The following is a 23,015-nucleotide window of genomic DNA, read 5'->3' as shown; positions in this document are numbered from 1 at the left end:
TATTTTATTGTTTCTCCTACCTACCCACACCTATTTCCTACCCACCCTTGTTTCTTATTGAGCCACATGTCATGTTTGTGTGCTCACATATCCATTTAGCCTTGCCTATATAAGCAGACTCATCTACATTGTACGGACAATCATTGAACATCTTGTAATGATCCAGTTGATCATATTTTGCATCTTGATAGAATACAGTTTATTCCTATCAATATTTTGTTCTCTCTTATTTGTGCTTTCCATTGCCTTGGCAAAATCTCACAGTTGAAATAATTGTGTTAATTTGGCAACATATTTGGGAAATATTTAGCAAGGACTTTAGCCTATTCTTAGAGTATTTTGACGCCACATTGGAGAGGAAAGAGGGGTTGAATTAAAAGATAAATTTATCTTACATTTTGCCTTCACTAGAGTTGGACGCCCACTTTGGGAATAGACTAATGTTTTATTTAAAAAATTTGTAAGTGTCTTTTTGCTTTAGGTGCCCATACATGAAATGAAGTTTCATTTCATTTGGAAATGAATTTGAAGTGAATTTGGTGAGTTTAATTCTAGAAATACAAGGCGTGGGGCTTCATTTTGATATCTCAGACAATTTACACCATTATGCTGTCGGATTGACTCCAGACAATCTGCGAGGGTGAATACCTCCTAGGGCTTTTGACAGACTTCGAGTGTGAGACATCACTCCTAGCTGTGGTTGGATCTTTTGAATGCATGGTTCGATTTTTGTGGGCATTGTCTAGTTTGGAATCTGTGTGTGGGGTGACTTCTTCCTCAAAAGGGCTCGATTTTTGGTGTGGTGTGTGATTTTTCAAGGAGGTCGTACCATCTTGTTGGCCGTACCCTCCTTCCTGGCCGTATTTCTTGGTTTGTTTGCTGCTGGGCGTGTTTGGTGTGTTGTATGGGCGATTGCTAGTGTGAGTTCAGTGTTTGCTTGCTTCTTTGGGTATTGTGCAAGTCTTCGGTGTTGCTGAAGCTTTGTTGGAGAGTTCTTCAGTGTGTTTGTTGTGGTTCGTGGTGGCTGTTGTGAAGTTGCAGCAGGCTGTTTTTTGTAACAGCAGATTGGTATAGTGGTTTCTTATATTTTGTGTTGTACTTCTCTCTTAGTTCAGTGTTTGTATTAGCTTGTATCTTCTTATTCTATTCCATCTTATGTGATGATTATCGTAAAGCTAAATGGTAGTACCATTAGCTATTTCAGTTTGCTTTCCTCTATGTAAATCTCACTGCACAAGTGGAGGAGGCTGGCCTAGCCGTATTCAGTGATTCTAATTTTTCTTTGTAACTGTCCTTGTGCTGAATAAGCGATTCAGTTGATTGTATGGTGTCATAACCCCTCTTTGGGCATAGGATTAAATAAAGACGATAATTAAAACATTTATTAATTAACATTTAATAATATTGAAAAATTGTCTCATTTATGAGACTTCACGATTTTCCTTTAATATACAATTATTAATATTTATTATTTATGATGATTATTATTTATTATTATCGTTTTACTTTAATATAACGTTCATATTTCAATTACTAATATTATATTAACTATTAAAAGGAGTTTTACCATTAAACACATAAAATAGATATATTGAAAATATGATATAATATTACACTTACCATATAAAATAAATATAAAATATAACAAATATTGTCAAAAATACATTATATTTATTATTTGGACTAATATCGTATTAATACGATATCATTGATAGAAACCTATCTACAAAATAAACAATTTATGACTACAAACTAAACGCTCTCCTTAACCACACTAAGGTTATATTTAAGTATTGCATTATTTATTACTTTTTCATTTATTATTACAAATTACACAAACGATAAATTATATCTTTCCTTGATAATTGAAGGAAGCAGGTTAAGTTGAAAAATAACAATTAATTCAATTTAAAGAAGCAAGCATCGATGGCCAAGGGACTTATGGTAAACATCGATTAGTTTGTTTAAGACATAAGCCCAATCTATTAAGGCAATGAATGACGAATATGGTTTACACAACGGGAATAATGATTAGTTGGTGATCTAATATAAAAAAGAAAGAGATATAATCTTATATCAAGGTATTGGATATGATCACGAGAAGTGATTTAAGAGAGCGATGAAGAACTTGAGTAAGGTCGACTAAGTTTAAGAGAAGTTACATCGATCTAAGTGATAGCCATCACAGAAAGATAAGGATTGCGAGATCGGCTAAGAATAGATAGCAATAAAAGTCATCGACTAATGTTATACTCGATCATATCGGTGGGGATTGGATAGATATCTAAGACTAACGCAAACTAAATAGTGTTAATATTGATTACAATTTAAAGATTAATTATCATGGAATGGTGTGATTAGAAAGTAATTATGAAGACATGAGTTGCGCCTCTACATTGTGACTTATCTTTTCAAATGTAAGTGTATAATAAGGCATTTCTAACAATTCACCAAGGGGGGAGCTCAGAGCAGGTAGTTCTCATTGGAGTCTTTGAACAATAAAGTGGAGATGGTATACGTTCTGCCATATGCAAGGCTAAGACACACACGCACATGGAGTCTATTAATCAGGACTTACGTCAAATGAACCTAGGATTATAAAGCATATATACAGAATGAGCGAACAAAAAGAAAAGATCTTATGGTCTTCATATATATGATCAAATCTTTATTTATTCAACACAGAATTATAAGATTACAGTTATATTGCATTGAGGAGATCCTATTGTTGCATAACCAAAGATATATCAGATTGATATTCTTATCCGACGTCCCTTTTGGGAGAAAAGTTTCAGAATTTCTATCAAAACCATAACTATCGAATGCATGGCTATCAAGACCATATTCAAGAAGGACGAACAGACTAATACTTGTTCCATTTATCTATGCATCGATATCTATCTATAGTTGCAAATGGAGATCTATTACCTCGTCCACATTATTATAAACCAAGTGGATATATTGCTCTGTATAAGCGATATTGTGGATCGAGATAATTCCCATCATATAGCAAATATATTATCAGTGACTTAAAGAATCATTTCAGCACTGTTGTTTTGTAACATAATTCGTGTAGAATTATATTCATTAACTTAAAATAGAAAATAACCTCTTGCAATTGATCTTTGCAAGATAAATGTCCCTATTTCCTAAGCCATAAAATAAGGGGACATTACATATGGTGTCCTCCCGCTGAATAAGCAGTGGAGTTGATAATAATTTTCATTACTAGTCGTCTCGCTGCATAAACGGTAGAGTGATTGTCATTTTTAGTGTTTTGGTTTGTTCCTGGCAGATTGCTGCTAGGAAGTTTCTGAGTTTCCATCTCCCGCTGAATAAGCGGAAGGGGCTGGCTTGCCGCACAAATTTGTAATCAATTTCAGTTTTCAAGCATCTAACGATCCCCTCAATACTATATGCTCTCACCGTCCCAGATTGGGCTTTCGGTGATCAAAAGGTGGAAAGGGTTACTTTCAACAGCATTGAGATTATCTTTCCCAACCTTAACGAGTGCTTGAAGTCTTTGTTGTGTTTAAAAATAAAAATAAAAATTGTTGGGGATATTGCAATCTAGGACATGATCACGATCTGAGAGGAGATGTAGATAATCCGATTTCATTGTTTTCAGCCCTTCTTGGATCACTAGCAAATGTGAGAATTCCTCTTTGAGCCCCTGTTGTCTCGCCTCCAATTGTTTCTTCTAAAGGTGTTTTCCATCATTCAATAGATGTCATCAAAATGTGATAGAGCTGCAACAATTTTATCTTCAGTCACTTTCATTTGACTCTCCAAATTAGGTGAACTAGCAGGTGTATGAGAGAAATCAAATACACATGAAGTAACAGAGTGCCCTTCATCACCCATATCAATGCTATGAATGTCCTCTTTCATGTCCAACAGTGAATAGGAAGTGAGAGCATTACTATGGTCAAAAGTAGATCCGTCCCAAGGAGAAGTCGCACCATAAGTAGGGACCAATTCACCCGATCCAAGATAAGCATCAACACTGACATATGATGTGGAGTCATCATCATCATTGGCTGATTGGAAGCCATTTTCATATGGGCTGTCAAACATAATCTCTATGTCGCCCACCAAGAGAATAGTATAACCTGTACTTGTTGCATCATTGGATTCTTGGTCACGATCTCTAATTGTGAATTGACACAACATTTGATCCATCATCCCTGTTGTAGGCCAAAACATTTATAGAATCAATCTCTGTAATCAGCTGCACATTATAGAATAGACTGCTAGTAGACTTCTCATCTAGAGAAGCAGGTGCTTGATCGATAACAACAACTGGTTCCTCACACAATTGTGTCTCATGAGGAGCAACACAACCATCCCAAACAACTCCTTGAACCTGTGCCTCTTCACTGTCCACCTGATGCAAAGTTTTACTACTGCTGTCATGTAAATCAGAACGGTTATGGGTCAACCTTTGCATGCGATCTTCATTCTTGGCACTAGTATCATGAGTGCCAACACCCAATGTCACTTCCATAACATCTTCTGGACCTGCCACGACTTTCAACTCATCTTCATGCTCAAGTGGACAACTGCTGTCATCAAAATTAGACTTGTTATCATAACTAATAACAACTTCTTGAGCGCTAAAAATGTCCACTTTCTCCTCAAGTTTCACCTTCTTATCCTTTTTCTCTGCATTGATAGGATTATTTTTCTTTTTCTTTGCAAACAAGGGATCCAAAATTTCTGGATGTTGTCAAAACCTTGTTAAATTCCTATCATAGTCTTGAAAGGCCTGCATGAATTCTACCATAATTTCTTCAATTGACTTTGTCTTTCCCATGACTGAAACAATGCAAGAGTGCTGGTCACTCAAATGTCAACCGTGTGAGCTCAATGATTTCCAACCCCAATAGGATGGCAGGAAATCGCTCTCATACCACTGTAGAAACCCCCTAGTGGTTCTAACCTAAATTTTCAGTTTTAAACACTTAGGAATTTTGTCAAAGACTTTGCAAACAACCCCTTCACTTGCTGTTTCTATGTTTCAGTCTGATTTATTTGCTTAAATGGACATTGAATATAATTCGAATGCTTGCAATTAACACTACAATGATCAAGTAATGAGCCAGATGCAAAAGCAACTTTCCTTTGACTTCTTTAATGCATGTGAATTAATTTTACAAGTAAAATGCACACCTCCAGCCAATAGACATTTTGTCGAACAATTAACATGCATATTGTCATTCTATTCAACATGAAGATTTGAACAAGCATTTGGCATGTAACTTATAGATCCTAAAAAGAATGACAATTTGAGTTCAATGCTAATATGATGTCTTGAAACAATGCCAAAGTCTGATATGAACTCCTACAGTAGCAAACCTGGAAGTGATGGCTGTGAAGACATATAAGTTCAATTCTTTTTGTTCACAATGAAATTGCCGCCCTTGTATCTTGAAATCAGATTTCTGATATTAAGATAGCAGCCTGTAACCTCTGTCAATTTGTATTTAAATCATTGCTTGGCTGCTTAAAATGATGCGCTGCAAGGGCCTTGTGAAGTCGATGCCAAATGAGTAGGCTACAAACAAAATCGTGGCTTCTAATGGCAACATATATGACTGTAATTTAAAAATCAGACTTTTAATTTACTCTCCAATCTGCAAATATACTTTTCAATCAAACTCCAATCGAATCTTCTCAAATATGCACAATCTGGATCTCTATATGAAGCCCACAGATAAGCAATAATTCTGCTGGTATTTCACAGCATCAAAATTGCAAACACATTGAAGAGTTGACATTCTCCAATGGTTGGAAGCAGGCAGAAACTCTTGCCCTCCTCTTTTCAGAACTCAAATGTCATAAACAATCCTCAAGAATTAATTGTACGATTTCATGCAGGAGTATTTATATATCCTTCTTGGCTCGATTTCCATTAAAAAAAACACATTAATAACATTTAAAATGTTATTTCATTGAGACTTAGGGAATACTTTTAATATTTCATTAAAATTCTACTTTATAATTAATTCCTCAAATGGCTTCCTTTTCATGATGAACACAACCTTTTCTTTATGAAATAATAATAAGTTATACTATAACATTAAATGGCCTCATAATAAAATTTACTAATAAAGTTATCACTTTATTAATAATTAAATAAGCATAACTCCATGATTAATCAATATTTCTTCATTCTGTCTGCACCGGAGAGTTGACCATTTTATCCTCTGTCCAACCCATTGACTTAACTAAAAATAGAAAGGGTCCATCTCGATTGTCTCCTGACTTACTATAAATAGCAAGTATATGAAACTGAGCCCAAACAAAGTCTAATCTGAGCCAAAGAAAAATCAAACTGAAACATACTGAATTCTAGAGAAGACAAGAACCTCCATTAACAAAGCCCCTCCCTCAGAAGACCCTCTATCCACAATTATTAGCCTATGAGGGTTGGAATGCTAATAGGCTAATCACTCAAGAATAGGAATGAGCTAAAAAGGGGACATTACAGCTCGGATCGATTTCCACCCTCTTTTTTTTCAGAAATTCTAGGAGGTAGTGAAGGCGAACCTTTGCGAGATGGTAAAAGGAAACAAAGGAGAAACGATACATTTCTAAATCCTTGAATAATATCTTCATAACGTTGATTCCAAAAAGTGAGCAGGTGCAGACTTTTGATGATCTACGCCCAATTTCATCTAAGTTACCGGTTCCGGTTCGGATTCAGGTTCGGATTCGGGTTTGGATTCGGGTACGGATTTGCGGATTCGTTAAATTTTTTTTTTTTGGGTACAGGTACGGGTTCATCCGTACATATATATATATATATTTTTAATTTTTTTTTTTATATATATATATATATATGTTCAAACTTCAAATATCAAAATTATATATGTTCACAGTTCAAACATACAAATATGAAACATACAATGTAACTTTCCCATACAATGATACATAAATGATAACAGATAAATCATAAATCATAAATCCATAATTGCCAATGCCAATAAATATTCTGATATTGATATATCGTAAATCATAAATGTAATATCATATTCATAATTTGCAAAAAAGATAATATTCAAGTTTCAAGTTTCAAAATGTGAAAATGTCATCACACAATAAAGTATAAAGTTAAACATTCAAATTACAAGCCATCTATGGGATTTAAATTCCATATTCATCTTCATTTGAAGCATCCAACCCAAGCCCAAGGTCATGAAGTGGTTCAAATTCAGCATCAATTGAACCAATATCAAATGGAATGCCACTCCCACTAGCTATGTCTCTCTTAAATTCCATAACTGCCTCGTCTATAGAGAGTTGGCAAAGTTTTGCAATTGTAGCATCTAAATCAGCACACTTAGGTGCTAGATCCGAATTCCTTGTTACACCCTCACTATATCCAGGGTCCTTATGTGACAACAAACGAAGGTTGGAGTGTACGTAGACCAAATCCTCAGCTTTCTTTGCACCCAAACGATTACGTTTGACTGAGTGGATGAAGGAGTATGTACTCCAATTCCGCTCAGCTGAAGAAGAACTTGCAACTTGTTAAAAGTTAAAACATAATTAGAAATTTATAAATTAAAATTATAAAATAAAAATGTGATAGCAATAAATGGAATTGGAAAACTATAAAAATAAAAAATGAAAAGATACATACTTGGGAGTTAAGTTAAAATTGCAAGAGGCTGCAAGTAAACGGAGCCTTGACCATGTACATACCACCACTCATCAGCATCCATCCCATATCTAGCATTGAGACCTACAACATTATGATTTTTTGCAGATACAAATTGGCCAAACTCCCTCATGACAATATTTCTTGTCTCCTCATCTTGATATATCTTTTTAAAGGCAGCCCTATAGCCAGAAGCAACCTCTGCATCTCTATATGGTGGCACCCTCCTTGGTGTTGCAAGCATCTCTGCACTATAAAATTTTGGCGTCAAAGCAAATGCTAAGAGATGTAAGGGGGTGGTCATCTTGTTCCAACGGTCAACAACAATTTTCTGCACAACTTTGAAAAATGTTTCCGTTGGGTCATTTTCTTTTCTATTTATTACTTCTTTTATTTTTTCCACCATGCAATCCATGCCATCATAAATCTCACCCAAACATGGGTGATCAGTATCAGAATACTAATCATGCTCATGATGGGCTCAGTGAAATTCAAAACATATTCCACACCATCCCACCATTTCTCACTAAGGATCAATGCTCTTACTTTTAGAGCTCTTTCTGTGTGGAACTGCTTCCATACACTCCGCAAGCTGTTGATGACCATAGAACTCAAGGCGTCTCGCACCTTCAGAAGTCGTTTTAAGACGAGCGTGTGAGATGCAAATCGTGTTTCAGCAACCTAACATGACATAACAAAATACACAACATATATCAAATGTAAGTCTATAAAAAATACAAATTTACAACTAAAAAATTAAAAAATAAAATTTAAAATTAGTAATTATAAATTACCTTCAACAACTCCAACTTGGAGAAGGTCTTGAAAATGGCTTGTGAAGAAGGTCTTGAAAATGGCTTGTGACATATGATGATTAGTCACAAACATTTGAATCTCCTCGCCCTCCGCATACAGTTTTTTCACCCAATCAATTTGTGTGCCAAGCTTTTGCATGATTAAATTGAGTGAGTGTACTGTGCATGGTGTCCAAAAGATGTGACCATATGTAGCCTCCACTATAGTCCCTGCTGCCCTACAATTTTTAGCATTTTCAGTTACAACTTGGACAACATTTTGAGGCCCCACCATGTCAATGCATTCTATCAAGATATTGGCAATGAAACTTGCATCTTTCACTTGCCCCTCACAATCCATTGCTTTCAAAAACATTGCTCCTTTAGGACACATTGCTATAACATTGATCAATGGCCTATTTTTACAATCTTTCCATCCATCAGAAACAATGGTCACACCTGTTTGCTGCCATGTATCTTTGATGACCTTCAACTGTGACTCTATGGATGCTTTCTCCTTTGCCAATAAGGTGGTTCTCACCTTTTCATACCCTGGACAAACATAATCAGAAGGTGTATTGCAAAGAGTATGCACCATGTCCCGAAAGTAAGGTGATCTAACAAGGTTGAAAGGAAGCCCATTGCCATAAAGGCAACGTCCAATTTTGGAATCTGCAATCTCTCTCAGTTCATTTTTGAAGGCAAAATCCAATGGGCCTCTTTTCCGTGAAGCCACAACATTCTGATTCTCTACTGCATCAACTGGTGGGTTTTGCATGAAAGGATGTGAACCAGTTGGTCTTGTGGAGCCAATGCTACTAGAAGGCCTCTGAGACATTGAGCTTGGATGGACAAGAGGATGATTAGTCTTTGCTTTGCTACTTCTCGTATCAGCTTCCTCTCGTTCTCTAATATATCCCAAAACTAGAGCTTTTAACAGCCCCCTGCTAGCTGATTCCTTACAAAATTTTATTCCACGCCCAGGGATGAAACAAAGATGGCCTTTCACTCGAAAGTATGAGCTGGTATACTCAGTGCCACAATGGTTGCACTGCCAAACAAAACCCCCACCACCAGACACTGGCTTGATCATTTTTGTATAATGCCGAAGTGGTGAATCTTGATCAATTTTAAAGGGGCTATTTTCAGTTCGGACATTTGCAACTGAACTAGAGCTTGCACTTGCACTTCCAGTTCTAGCCATTATGTATGATTATATGAATAATGCACCTAAAATGAAAAGAAAAAGCACAACATTATTGAAAAAATTTATTAAAATTTCAGCATTATAACCCCATACTATGCATACAAAGTGTAAAAAAATATACAAGACTTCTTTAAAAAAACTTAAAAAAACTTAAAAAAACTTAAAAAAACTTAAAAAAAAAATTAAAAAATTTGAAAAAAACTTGGAAAAATTCTTGAAAACTTGAAAAAAATTCAGATTCACTTACCTTTAATGGCTAAATCTTCCTTCTCCAGTGATTCCTATGCCTTTGATGCGTGTCTCACACCTTCGTAGTCGTCACCTTCGAAGAAAAATACAAAAACTAAGAAACCTGATTGTGGAGAAAAAATCTTCAAAAATGCAAGTAGAACGGGTTGAATGCATGTTTTGATGCATGAAATGCATCATAAAGGGGCGGATTAGGGTTTAGATGTTAAAATAAGATTAAAATTTTTGTTTTTTAATTGTTTTTATTTGTTTTCTAACTCATGGGCCCCGTTTTTGGGAACCCACGGGCTTGGGTTCACCTGGGTCCTCTTGGGTTTGACCTAGGTCCCACCCAGGTCCTGCAGGACCCACAGGGAACCCAGCCACCTGGGCAGGACCCGGGTGGGACCCAGGTCGAACTAGGCTCGGACCAAGACCGGGCACGAACCAGGACCAGGCCATTTTTGGCAAGAACCGGTAACTTAGAATTTCATTATGCAATACTACCTACAAGATCATTGCCAAAGTGATGGCAAACAGGTTAAAGAAGGTGATGCCCGACTTCATTTCAGAAGAGCAAAGCGGTTTCACCCCAAATAGATCCGTAGTGTTGGTTGAATTTTTTTTTCACTTGGGGGATGTGCAAAATTGTGGTTTCAGCCACGGTGTGTGAGTATGATACTCTCCTAATTTAGGGAAGGCTCCCCCTATCTACAAACTAAACTAATCTAATATGGGTGAGACAACAGTCTTTCTTCTTCTTTTAAGAAAAAATTATACTCTTTTCTCTTCACAAAAAAGTAATAGCAACTGGAAATAAATAACAACAAATATAGAAATGAGACATTTTTGTAGGATTTTTGGAACATAAAGGGAAGCAAAGTTTCCATGAAAGCACAAAGACCTCCGTCACTTCCGTGGGACGAGAAAACTGAAATGGCACAAAGTCTACAACACTTGTACTGTCCTATCAACCTTCTCAAAATGATAACAATGTACAACACACAACAACTCAATTTTCTGTCTATATGATGCACTTCACCTTTCATGTACAAGTCTTAAAAATAGAAGCAACACAAAGTCTAGAAGCTATCTTCCCACTTGAGCTTTTTACACTAGCTTCAAACGTGATAAACAACTCAAAGTCTACAAGACCAAGTTTGAAAACCAAACATATAACTCCAAATACAATTAGCAGCTCAAAGTTTGCAAGATTGAATTTAAATCCCTCTTGAACAATAGAACAAAAATCACAATCAACTCCAGAAAATGTCGTCACATAACTTGAATTGGTACAAAGTCTCAACACAACTTGCCTCTTTTATTGAAAGCAATTTCATTTACATCTAAGTTCAAAGTCTTAGAGTGGTCATACAAACTGACAAAATTTTGTTGCCTTGCCAAAAGATATCTATTACATTAGACCCCCTCAAGTATTTGTAAGAGAGGAGCCTTGAGAAAAAGGTGGGAGGATCCCAATTAACTTGAGAAATTCTCTCAACCACCATGACTTATTCCAACTACTAACTAAGACTTATTCAAAATTACAAGTCCTATTCTAAATTGATCTGTAATCAACTTACTTGTAATTATAAAAGTGCAAGTGATAAACTTGCAATTACAAAATTGTTTTTTTACAAGTAAGTTTGTCAAAAAAATATTACAAATACACAATTGAAACTATTCTATGTGTCCAAAGACACGACTATAACTACATCATCCTTTGTTTTGAAAATCTTCATGCTGCTTCAGGATGCTAGAACTTTAAGTATTCAGGATTGGTGAAGACATCTCGAACCAGAACGAGAATTTGCATCCTTAATGATCTTTGTGTCTTTCGCCAACGAACTTCAATCTTATCTTCTTGCTTGGGGTAGTACTGGCTTTTTCAGGAGGAAATTTCTTTGCAAAGCTGAAGTAAGAAGCCTATCTCTCTCTTGAAAACATTCTATACTTTCAACCATTCATATCACTTATTCATCTCCTTGTGTGGAAAAACAACAACATTAACTTGCAATTATGGAGGAAAAACATGCAACTTCATATGTGTAATGGGAAAACACAAGTTTGCACTTGTAATTGCATGCTAGAGACTCATTTTCAAGTGTTTTTGAGTGCATTTTGGACCAATTTCGGGTTCTGGAAGGTTGACTGCAAGTAAGAGAACAACTGCAATTGGGTTTTAAAATTCCAATTGCAAGTAGACTCATAATGGGAAAAATGAATGAAAATGAAATGAATGGATGAAATGGTGAGAAAGGGATTTTGACATGAAGGAGAAGATTGCAAATTTGGATGACCATGTACATGTATGTAAAGGAATTTTTTTAGCTTGACAACTTGGAAAAAGGGAAAAACTTCAACTTGTAATCAGATTTGTAAAACTCGAAATCAAATGAATGAGTCTCATGGCAATTCTTCAACATTTGTAAATTTTGTAAAAAGAAGATTAACTCTTTTCACGAAAGGGGGAAGGTCAACATTACCACAGTTACTTGTAATCGGGTTTTGAAAACCCAACTACAAGTAAATAGGAAAAATGAAAGAGGGGAAAATCTTTCACATTTACAACTTGCATTCAAAGAACTTATTCATTTGGGAAGATCACTTAGAAACCCGAATCCTTGCTTGGTCAAATGCCCTAGACCAAAACAAAGGAGCTTGGGAAGAACCGAAATGCTCCATAAATAGAAGATGGAATAAAAACGTTGAAACCCTTCTTGCATCCAAAACAAACTCGGGCTCAAACTTCTTGCACCAAAAACGACATGCAAAAGAAGGATAAAAAGGCGTTCAAACTCCATGCAAGAGAGAGTAAGAGACACGCCCAACAATGGAGGTAAAAAACGTGGCAAAGAGAACCACCACATGCTGCAAAAATGCAGAAGAAAAGGGTGAATACGTGGCCCGACAACCAGCAAAAGTGGAACAATAACGCCCCATGCCTCCTTTCCTCAACGCAAGACTCCCACAAAAACAGATTCAAAGGAAGAAATCCACAAAACTCGGACCCTTGGAATGAAGAATGCAGGTGGGGTTCTTCATTTGCAAATGCAAGTGAAAAATGCTTTCAAAAAGATGTAATTGGGTTTTAGAAACCCCTTTACAAGTTTTAATTACTTCACTTTTCTCATCACTTAGGCAAATTCGGGTTTTAGAGGAAGAATAGCAAAACGAAATAACAAAACAACTTGTAATAGGGAAATAAAATCCCCATTACAAGTTTAAAAAACATAAAGGAACAAAAAGACTTGTAATAGGGAAATAAAATCCCTGTTACAAGTTTAAAAGGAATAAAAACATAAAAACTTGTAATAGGGAAATAAAATTCCCATTACAAGTAAGACATGACATAAAAAGTTGCAATAACTTAAAAGACTTGTAATAGGGAAATGAAATCCCTATTACAAGTTCTCATTAAACTTGTATTTTAAATTCACTTGTAATTTGTCCGAAATTTCCTAGAACAACTTAAAAGACATAAAAAGAAAGGGGGAAATAAAAAGTAAGTTACATGTTACAAGTTTTAAATACAGTGCATTTGTAATTGTTTTAAAATTTCCTTACAACACAAAAACAGAAGAAAACTCGTAACTTGCAATAGAAGGAAAATTTCCCACCTACAGTCAGGAAGAAAAAAACCCAAAATTGAAGGAAAGACATAGCAAACGAACTCGAAATGCGATGAAATTTGAAACGTGAATCGAGGGTGGACAGAAGATCAGTCCAGCTCACCAAAGAGCAAATTTTTTTTCCCTCGGGAAGTGTGCCTTAAGAGTAAAATCTTCAACTTGCAGTGACTGCTCTGAAACCCGAAATTGCACAAAAAGCTAGGAAAATGAAGACCAAAATTCAGCAAAACGTGGACAATGATGGCAAAGATACCCACCAATTATTTGACACTAACAAATGTGAGTTTTGCACCTTGTAAAACGTGCCATGGAGACAAAAATGGCACATTTTAAGCAAAAATTTGTAGGGGTTGTCACATTTTTGAAAATTAAAAAATGAGGACAACACATAGTAGAGGGGACCATTATCACACATGAGGCGATACACTCAGTTAGTAAGGCTAAAATAAACAGGATGCTGATAAAGTCAGATGTAAAGAAGGCATATGATCATGTAAATAGACCTTTTCTATTAAGCATTCTTTGTCAATTTGGTTTCCATGAAAATTGGATTGAATGGGTGAATAGCTGTATTTCAGCGCTAAGGATGTCTGTTCTAGTTAATGGTAGTCCACAGGGCCTTTTTTCAATGTCTAGAGGTTTAAGGCAAGGGGACTCTTTATCCCCGTCCCTATTTGTAATAATGGCGGAAGCTTTGGGTCGGTTGATCAACAAGTATAGGACAACGAAATGGTGGAAGGGGATAAAGATTGCTAGTGGGGTGGAATTGCTAACACATACTCAATTTGTAGATGATACTTTGTTGATGGGGGAAGCAACAATTAGAGAGGCAAGAGTTATTCGAAACACCTTGGACAAGTATTGTTCAGTGTCAGGTCAAGCGGTGAATTGGAACAAATCTGAAATATATTACTTCAATACCAACGGAGACATTCAAAGAGAAATTGCAAGAGTTTCGGGTATTAGGTTGGGTTGACTACCGAGAAAATTTCTGGGCATTCCCCTGTTTGAGGGAGCTAGTAGATCAAATTTGTGGAACAAGTTAGTGGAGAAAAATGCTATAGCAATAGCAGGATGGTAGGCAAGTGGCTTACTTCACTAGGCATGATTCTAATGTTAAAAGCAGTGATATTTGCTATCCCTGTTTACTCAATGTCATGTTTGAAATTCCTAGCCAAGATTAATAAAGTGATTGAAAAAGGAATGAAGAAATTTCTCTGGAATGGAAATGAGGACAAAGACAAGATTCCCCTTCTAGCATGGGACAAAGTATGCAAACAGAAACAAGGTGGGGGAGCATGATTGAGAAGATGGCATCTGATCAATGATGTGCTGGGGGCTAAATTAGTCTGGAGTATGTATGAAAATCCAAATTAGAAATGGGTAAGGATTCTGAAAAGAAAGTATCTAGATGATCAAAGTCGGGAGAGAATTTTGATAGTTCATAGTTAATCAATAATCAACCAGTTTATATGCAATATACAGATTTATAACATGTTATCACTTCCTAATGTTGTGAGTTGGTACACATATGCAATTTGCTGATGTAGAGGCTTAAACTGGGCAGCTGGATATACACTGCTGATATTTAACAAATACTTTGCACTCAGTGTCACACTTATATCTCCCATGATTTCACCCCAAATCAATATAACAACACGAAGTGGCAGCTATAATGATAAACTTCAATGATGGCAACAAGGATAATGGAAACCTCCAAATTTTTTGTGGCTTACCCATCCTATGAGAATCACCCAACTTACCAATGCAACTTTTTGACTGCAACTTGTGTTTCTGTCTGTTAGCATGCCCTCAAAGTATCTTCATGACCCCACAACTTCCCTTGGTGATATCTCATATGGCCTCACGACCAGCAGATAGGAGCTCTTGACATAGCATAGAAATTCAAATATAGTGCCCAAAATCAATGACTGGTATTGTTTTGATGAAAGATTTTGGACATTATCACTCAAAGAGGGTTCAAGGAGCCTTATTCTAGGGCTTTATATGGCCTTTGGCATAGCTCCTCCAATTCGTTTGCTCTCTATAGTGAAACAAATAACTTGATAAGAATCATAGATAACCTTAATGCCCTGATGTTTGTTTTCTACTTTGTTGTTAAAACATTTTTTTTGAATGAGAACTTCCTTATATAACTAATTATTTTTATTTGTACAGGTGATGGAAGCTGCATTGATATCAAGAACACAAAGATTAGAGCGAAAGTTGATGGAAGTTGAACCTAATGTGAGTATGGAAACATAGTGAGTATATCAATATTTAATAGTTTTGGGATATGCTTTCTTTCTTTTAACTATGGAGGATATAACAATTTTAACTTTAGGTATATTCTCTTTACCCTTGTCATTTAATACATTATATGCATAAAACAAAATTTGAAGGTATAAAGAATGATAGAATAATGAATTTCAAATTTTGTGTAAATAGACATTTTCAAATATGTCTCACCCTATTTAAAATTCACCATTATAATTGGGTGCAAATCCAAAAGAAAGAGATATACAGTGCTTTAAATACTCTTGTAACATCCGTATCACTGATAAGGATCAAAATTTTGTACCGATGAAGGGTTTGGACTATTGAACATTCTGTAGTCGTAGTCTTTTAGTTGTTTTCATTTTAACTTTATTTTATCTACTCGTATTGATATTTGTATTTTTGTGACCCTTCAATGGATCTAGCAATGTGAAAATTACAGTACTTATGCTACAGTCCAATCTAATTGATTAGTTTGTGATCCAAGCTTTCAATGCATATACAAACTTAGAATTCAGAGTGATATGCTGAGATATTAACTCCAACAATTAGGAGTATCAAAATTAAATAACTCATCAGATATTTTCAGTTTTCTAATGAATTTGTCTTTATCCAACAGCCTATTTCAAATTCTAAGGGCATGGGTTAAAACCAAGTTTGGTTACTCATTAGTTCTGACCACAGATCTTAATTACAAATTCTTGTAGGTTTTCTTTTTCTTTTAAAGCTATATAATAGCTAATTTCTAAGCATGGAATCAAAATTCTACTTTGTTCAACTATCCAATATTCCTCAATCTTTTTCTGTTTTGAATTTTTCTTGACTGCTGCCTATAAAATATTACTTCAATGAGCATTGCCTCCTGAATTACTCGTTTAATTCAGATCAATGACAGTAAGAATAAATATATTTATATTTATTGAGAACTCCTTAGCATTGGATAAAGATGCAAAGGGAAATAATCCTGAGAATTGACTTGATGTTAATAACTAAAGCTTCCCTAGGTGATTTTTGTGGAATGCACTTGTTTTCATCTGCAGAACCAATTTGACTGTGTATCTGTAAAATTTAAAGATAGTCATAGTTGACCATATACCAAACTTGCTATTGTTCGAAGCTGAAGAGATGAGTGAACTGGGATACTTATCATAAAAATAACTATTTGATTAACAAGTCTTTTGGGTACAGCATTGATAATTACCAAACTTTGTCACCAGATAAAATGATAATGATCTATGCATTCCTATCAGTTGGCCTTGAATACAAACATAGTTATCACAATGTGGATAAAATTGTAAATAACAAGGAAAGAAATAAATCTCATTATCAGTCATTGGTGGTGGGCTATGGGTAATGATGGTAAATTGACAACTTGAATATTTGGTATCAACAATTTGTAACTTTCCAAAAACAAGAACATGTGTTTCAGTTAATAAAATAAAACTCCATTAAGAGGGGGATATTTGGTTGCGAATCCCTGATGCTAGTGTGTCAAGTGAAAAATTGGAGTGTAATTTTAGTGTTAATCAATGACATCCACGATATGGAAAAATCTTGAAAATCACCAGATGTATAATAACTTTAATTAACAAATGACACTTATATAACAGCAATTGATATTTACTTTACAGTCTATCAAATTTGAATCTTGCAGAATTTTTATCAAAGTCAAAAGTTAGTGATGATTGATGCCAACAGTTGAGATAGGATTTTGTTTGATGTCAGCATTCATAATCGTTTTAATCTGTTGAACTACGGGTCTTGAGGCTTTGAGGCACTGTGTATTATACATGCCACCAATTGTACTTCTCTAAAGCAAATTTTATGATTGAAATTAATCTAATGAAGATAATCTAAGAACACAATACAAAGAATTGAACTGCAGAAAACAAAAACTAATAAATGCATCAAGATTCTTTTTGTGTGGACGAGGGGGCACCACCTCTCAACATCAATTAAGTGTGATGTCTCCATCCAAATTCTAATACAAACCAAGACTTCGTTAGGTATACTGTGGCTAACTTGAGAAAGCTCCTTTTATTATCTTTATAGATGATACAATACATTGTTGGTTGAAAATTTTGTACACTTGGGGAAATATACAAAATTGTGGTTTCAACTATAGTGTGCGAGTAAAACTCTCCTAATTAAGGGAAGGTTCCCCCTATCTATCTACAACTTAAAATTAAAATAGGATGAGACAACAGTCTTTCTTCTTCTTTCAAGAAAGCCAATATCCTTTTCTCTTCACAGAAAAGTGATAGCAATTTAACATAAAACAACAGTAACAACTTTTTGAAATGAAATGAGAGAAAGGAAATGAAGTTTCCTGAAAGCTCAAAGACTTTCGTCACTTCCTTTAAGACGGGACAACAATATGAAGCTCAAAGTCTAGATTATGTGAAGTCCTATCCACCCTTTTCTATACTAATGCTATCAAGAACAAATTATAACAACACAAAGACTGAAATATCTTATTCTTTTCTACATAAAACAGTAGGAACTAGTACAAGCTCAGAGACTCACAGCTATTTCTTACAAAATCTACTTCTAAACCCTCTTAAGAACAGGTGCAAGCACAAAGTCTTACAGCTCCTCACAAAAGAATATTTACTCTAATTTATATTAACCTCCAATACTTGCAACACAAAGACTGCAAATCAAATTCGATTAAGCTCTTAAAGAAACACTTGCAAGAAAGATAATATAGAACACAAACTCAAGAATGTAGCAGAAAGACTCAAAGCTTGAGCAAATTTTCTTCTATTTCTGTCAATTCTTGAATTCACACATGAAAGCTCAAAGACTTCTTTGCTGTAAATTTGGCAGATTTTTTGCTTGCTTTCTAAAAGAGGAAGATTACAATAGACTCCTCGAGTATTTATAGAAGAGGAGTCTTGAGAAAAAGGTGGGAGGATCCTAACTAACTTGAGAGATTCTTTCAACCACCAAGACTTATTCAATAACTAACCATGACTTATTCCAACTTCAGTCCTAACTGAACACAACTTTTAGTTGCTTTACATGTAATTACAAAAGTGCAAGTAAAGACTTGACTTGCAATTTACAAAAAGTTTTTACATGTAATTTGTCAAAAGAAAAACTACAACTAAGAGATTACAATTCTGGAAAAAACGCAACTAAGTGTTGAAAAACACTTAAGTTGTAGCATGTGAAGACATGAATCCTTCGAACTTTTGGATGATCGTTCGTAGCTCAGCAGGATTCGGTTCGTGGGTGTTCTTGGCAACAACCATGGTCTTCATGATGGTATCATGGCATCGAAGAAGCATAGAGTCGTTCTTCTCCAAAGTGGACTGGATTTCATGCAAAAAGATTTGATGTTTCATCAAAACCTGAATTGAGGCAGCTAAAAATTGTTCGCTCCTCCACTCATTATGAATCCTCATCTGTAGGTCTGCGAGCACTTCTTCTGGTATCAACTCTCCATTCTAACTCATCATATTGCAAGAGGCCTTCTCACAATGAGAAACCACACCTTGAAATACTTCAACTCGCAATCTCATTGCATCATCAATCTTCTCAATGAGGGATTTGAGAACAAGGGCTTTATTCTCTAGAAGTTCTTCAAATTCCAAGTACATGACCCTGGAAGGAATAATGGCATGCTCCTGAAGAACACCCAACTGTTGTCGAGGCATTGTGCGCCAAATTGTCAAGCTACCTTTAACCCTTTCCAAATTCTATTTGAAAGTCTCGGAGGTATGATTTTGGTATCAACTCTCCATTCTGACTCATCATATTGCAAGAGGCCTTCTCACAATGAGAAACAACACCTTGAAATACTTAAGCTCACAATCTCATTGCATCATCAATCTCCTCAATGAGGGATTTGAGAACAAGGGCTTTATTCTCTAGAAGTTCTTCAAATTCCAAGTACATGACCCTGGAAGGAATAATGGCATGCTCTTGAAGAACACCCAACTGTTGTCGAGGCATTGTGCGCCAAATTGTCAAGCTACCTTCAACCCTTTCCAAATTCTATTTGAAAGTCTCGGAGGTATGATTCAATTTTTCTTCAATGGTCTCCAACTTAGGCATCATTTGGAAAATGTCTTTCAGCACTTGTGCACATAGATCATGAAGTTGATCTACCCAAGAATCCAATGCTTGTACTTTCTGAGCAGCTCTTTCAACTCCCCGAATTGATTCTTGCGAACTGGAAGAACTTGTAGGATTACTCCCTTCACTAGCAGGTTTTGTAATTTTATGAACAGCTGCAACAAGTTGCCTATTCTGCTCTTCTAGCTTGTCTTTCTTTGCTAGAAGTTGATCATACCGCTGAACTAGTGAAGCTATGGATTGCTGGGCATCATGCTTGACCACTTCATGCGTTTGTTTACCCAATTCTATCCTTGTAACCCTGTAATCAGCAGCTTGCATTTCCTCACATGTCTTATCCGCAAGGGGCTCAACAATTTCTGCTAGTTTCATCTTGTTGTTGTCAACAGTTACTCTTGAGATTGTCTTGGCTTTTTTAGCAACCTTGAGTCTAGATTGCTTGAGTTGCTGATAATCAAAGACATCAAGATAGATTTCCTGCTTCTTCCTCTTTGGGGTAAAAAAACTAAGCCATGGAGGTAAAACGACTAGTTCTCCTCTAGTAGCTGTTGAAGGCGAAGGAGAAGCAGTTTCTGTTTGAACAGTCGTGGTCACCTTGGGAGGAGTATCTATTTGGATGGCGACCATGGTTATCTTGATAACAAAAGGGCATGAAGATTGCCTCATAAATTCTTCAAAGCCAGAAGTAGAGGTGTGAATCTTTGACAAATGGATACATGCATGAGTATCCTCAGGAATTTCCAGCAAACTCTCTTGTTGATGATCAAGAGGTGGCTGAATTGCTGAAATAGGAATGACATTCTGAGGAGACTCCTCCACTATTATGTTAGGAGGAGATAGAGGTAGCTCCATAGAAACTGAGGAGGGAATCTCATGAGGTGAGTCCGAAGCTAGTGACTTGGGAGCATCATCTGATTGTTGTTCTTCTTTTGGATTATCAGGATCGATCACATGAACATGAAACCGGGACTTTTCTTTCCCACGAACTGTCGCCTCCTTAGGAGGAAGCACTATTGCCTGACTAACACGCAATTTGATCCTAGTACTTGAAGATGATGCACCTTCCTTGTTGTCAACCCGAATCTTGGACTTACGTCCAAGAGGCCCTGTAGAGTCATCTTCTTTTCCAACCTTGATCTTGATGAGTCGAACACCATTACCTTTGAGCCAAGTGTTGGTGTTAGCTAAGATAGGCTGAAATCTTTCAAGAATGGAAGTGCATTCTTTATGTGACCATTGGATTAAAGGAAGTGGGGCTTCCTCAACCCTTAGTGAGACAAACTTTGGATCAAGCACATTCCCATCATCAATCATTCCCTTCGGAATGTCCACCAGGTTCAACCTGCTCAACAGTAAGCTTGCAGTAGTCCATCTTGAGAACCTCCATTTCTGTACGAAGATCTACCCAGATATGCTCAATACGATGCACATGTACGAAGGACTTTTTGATCTTTTCCTTCATACCGGGGTAGTCAAAATCTGCCCTTGATTTAAACCTTCTGAGTTTAATCTCTTGCATCTCAGTCTCCATAGCTTTGGCTTTGACGGATGTGACAAGAGAATACCGGCCAATCTTCAACGGGTTTGTTGTAGAAATCCCCATTCCGACTTTATGTCTGACAGATTGATGAGCGTGCACACCCATGATTTGTCTTCCCAACTCCATTTGAATGATCTTATCGGTCGGGTATCTAGGAAGCATGTATGGTTGCCCACTGTAGCATCCGACTCTTACATAAGCGAAAGTTGGGAATTGAAGAAACAAGCACCCATACTCATCCACTCTTTCTCATGCTTCATCTGACACCCTTTTATTCTTTAGAGTCTTGTCAAACTGGCACATGAAGTAACCAAAGAATGCATCTTGAATCCTTCTGAAATGTAATCTGCTGGGCCTGAAAGGCAGCTAATCATAATATTCCTACATAGGTATAAGCGAGCGATTAGCCTTGGTAGAAAGACCAGGGAAATGTCTGAGTGATGCTGCCAAATAGACTAAGTATGAATTCATGTAGAAAGTCATGGTAGTAGGGACTGCTGCAAGTTGCTCGCACAAAGCATCACTGATAATCTCTCCCCATGATATATGATGGGACTGCCTTATGAACATGGTAAATTGATACATCCAAGGTAGAAAAACATTAGAGTGTTCAAGACCCATCATTTTGCTGAAGAGAGTAATGATGTTTCCAATTTCCCACGTAAAGTCACAACGGTACAACTTAGCCCATCTTGTGAAGGTGGCTCGTGGCTCATGAATCCACCTATTAATATGACTTTTGTAGTCCTTTTCCCTCTTGACATAGTACTTAGCTGCACTATCCTTTGAAATTTCCATATAAACAGGTGTTGGTGGTTTTCTTGTTAAGTTTATTCAAATTCTATGATCAAGAGGATAGATGGGATGAATATATAATCTGAAATCAAACTTGAACTACTATAGTGTAATTGGAAGGATGCACAACACTTATCGATTTTGGTATTGTGTTCTTCCTCATTGTATGCGTGTTATATATATGTGAATGAGGGGGTACGTAGTGAAGAGATGTCTTCCCACGTGGGAAGACACATCTCTCCCCTACACACCACTCATGATAACCCAGCACGTTAACACCATTAAGATCATCGTTGATCGTGAGGAAAGCGATTATGAATCGCTTAATCATAGCCTGTTAACATGAAAGGGTGTGACCGGTGGCAAACACCATAATTCGATTTAGATTTTATTTATTATTTGTTGTTAGCGTATATGCTAATAGTTTATCTATTAACATATATGTTAACATGTAATTAATCCATGCATTGGAATTATGAAATTGTACGACTGACATTTCAAGAATTAACAATTCTGAAGACATTCTCAATAGTATCTGCATCAAGGCGGAGTATTGCCTCACCATCACCATTTCTAATGGTTCTCGTCTCTTTGTCAAAGTGATGGGCGCAAGCAAGAACAAATTTAGGTTCTAGGGCAGCCACTGGAAAAGAAGATGCATGATGAATGTGGCTGTCCAACAACCGTTGCATATTACTATCCTGCGGATCCTCCACCCTCTTAATGAATTCTGACATGTCCACATGCCCTATCTCCGTATCCTTGATGTGATCCAAAGGAGAGGAAACTTGCG

The 23,015-nt window shown here is 36.3% G+C and overlaps 1 protein-coding gene across 2 annotated transcripts in view; it reads left to right on the top strand.

Moving 5' to 3' along the window:
• Positions 1–23,015, top strand: part of LOC131041883 (magnesium transporter MRS2-A, chloroplastic) — a 411,268-nt gene that overhangs the window by 169,201 nt on the left and 219,052 nt on the right. For both annotated transcript variants that reach the window (XM_057975112.2, XM_057975111.2), the window contains exon 6: positions 15,706–15,774. In XM_057975112.2, the coding sequence (XP_057831095.1) occupies positions 15,706–15,774 (69 nt within the window). The remainder of the gene's footprint in view (positions 1–15,705; positions 15,775–23,015) is intronic.

Source organism: Cryptomeria japonica, chromosome 1 (genome assembly GCF_030272615.1).
Source record: "Cryptomeria japonica chromosome 1, Sugi_1.0, whole genome shotgun sequence".
Taxonomy (NCBI): domain Eukaryota; kingdom Viridiplantae; phylum Streptophyta; class Pinopsida; order Cupressales; family Cupressaceae; genus Cryptomeria; species Cryptomeria japonica.
Note: the sequence above shows the minus strand (reverse complement) of the source record. Positions and strands in the feature narration are given on the sequence as shown.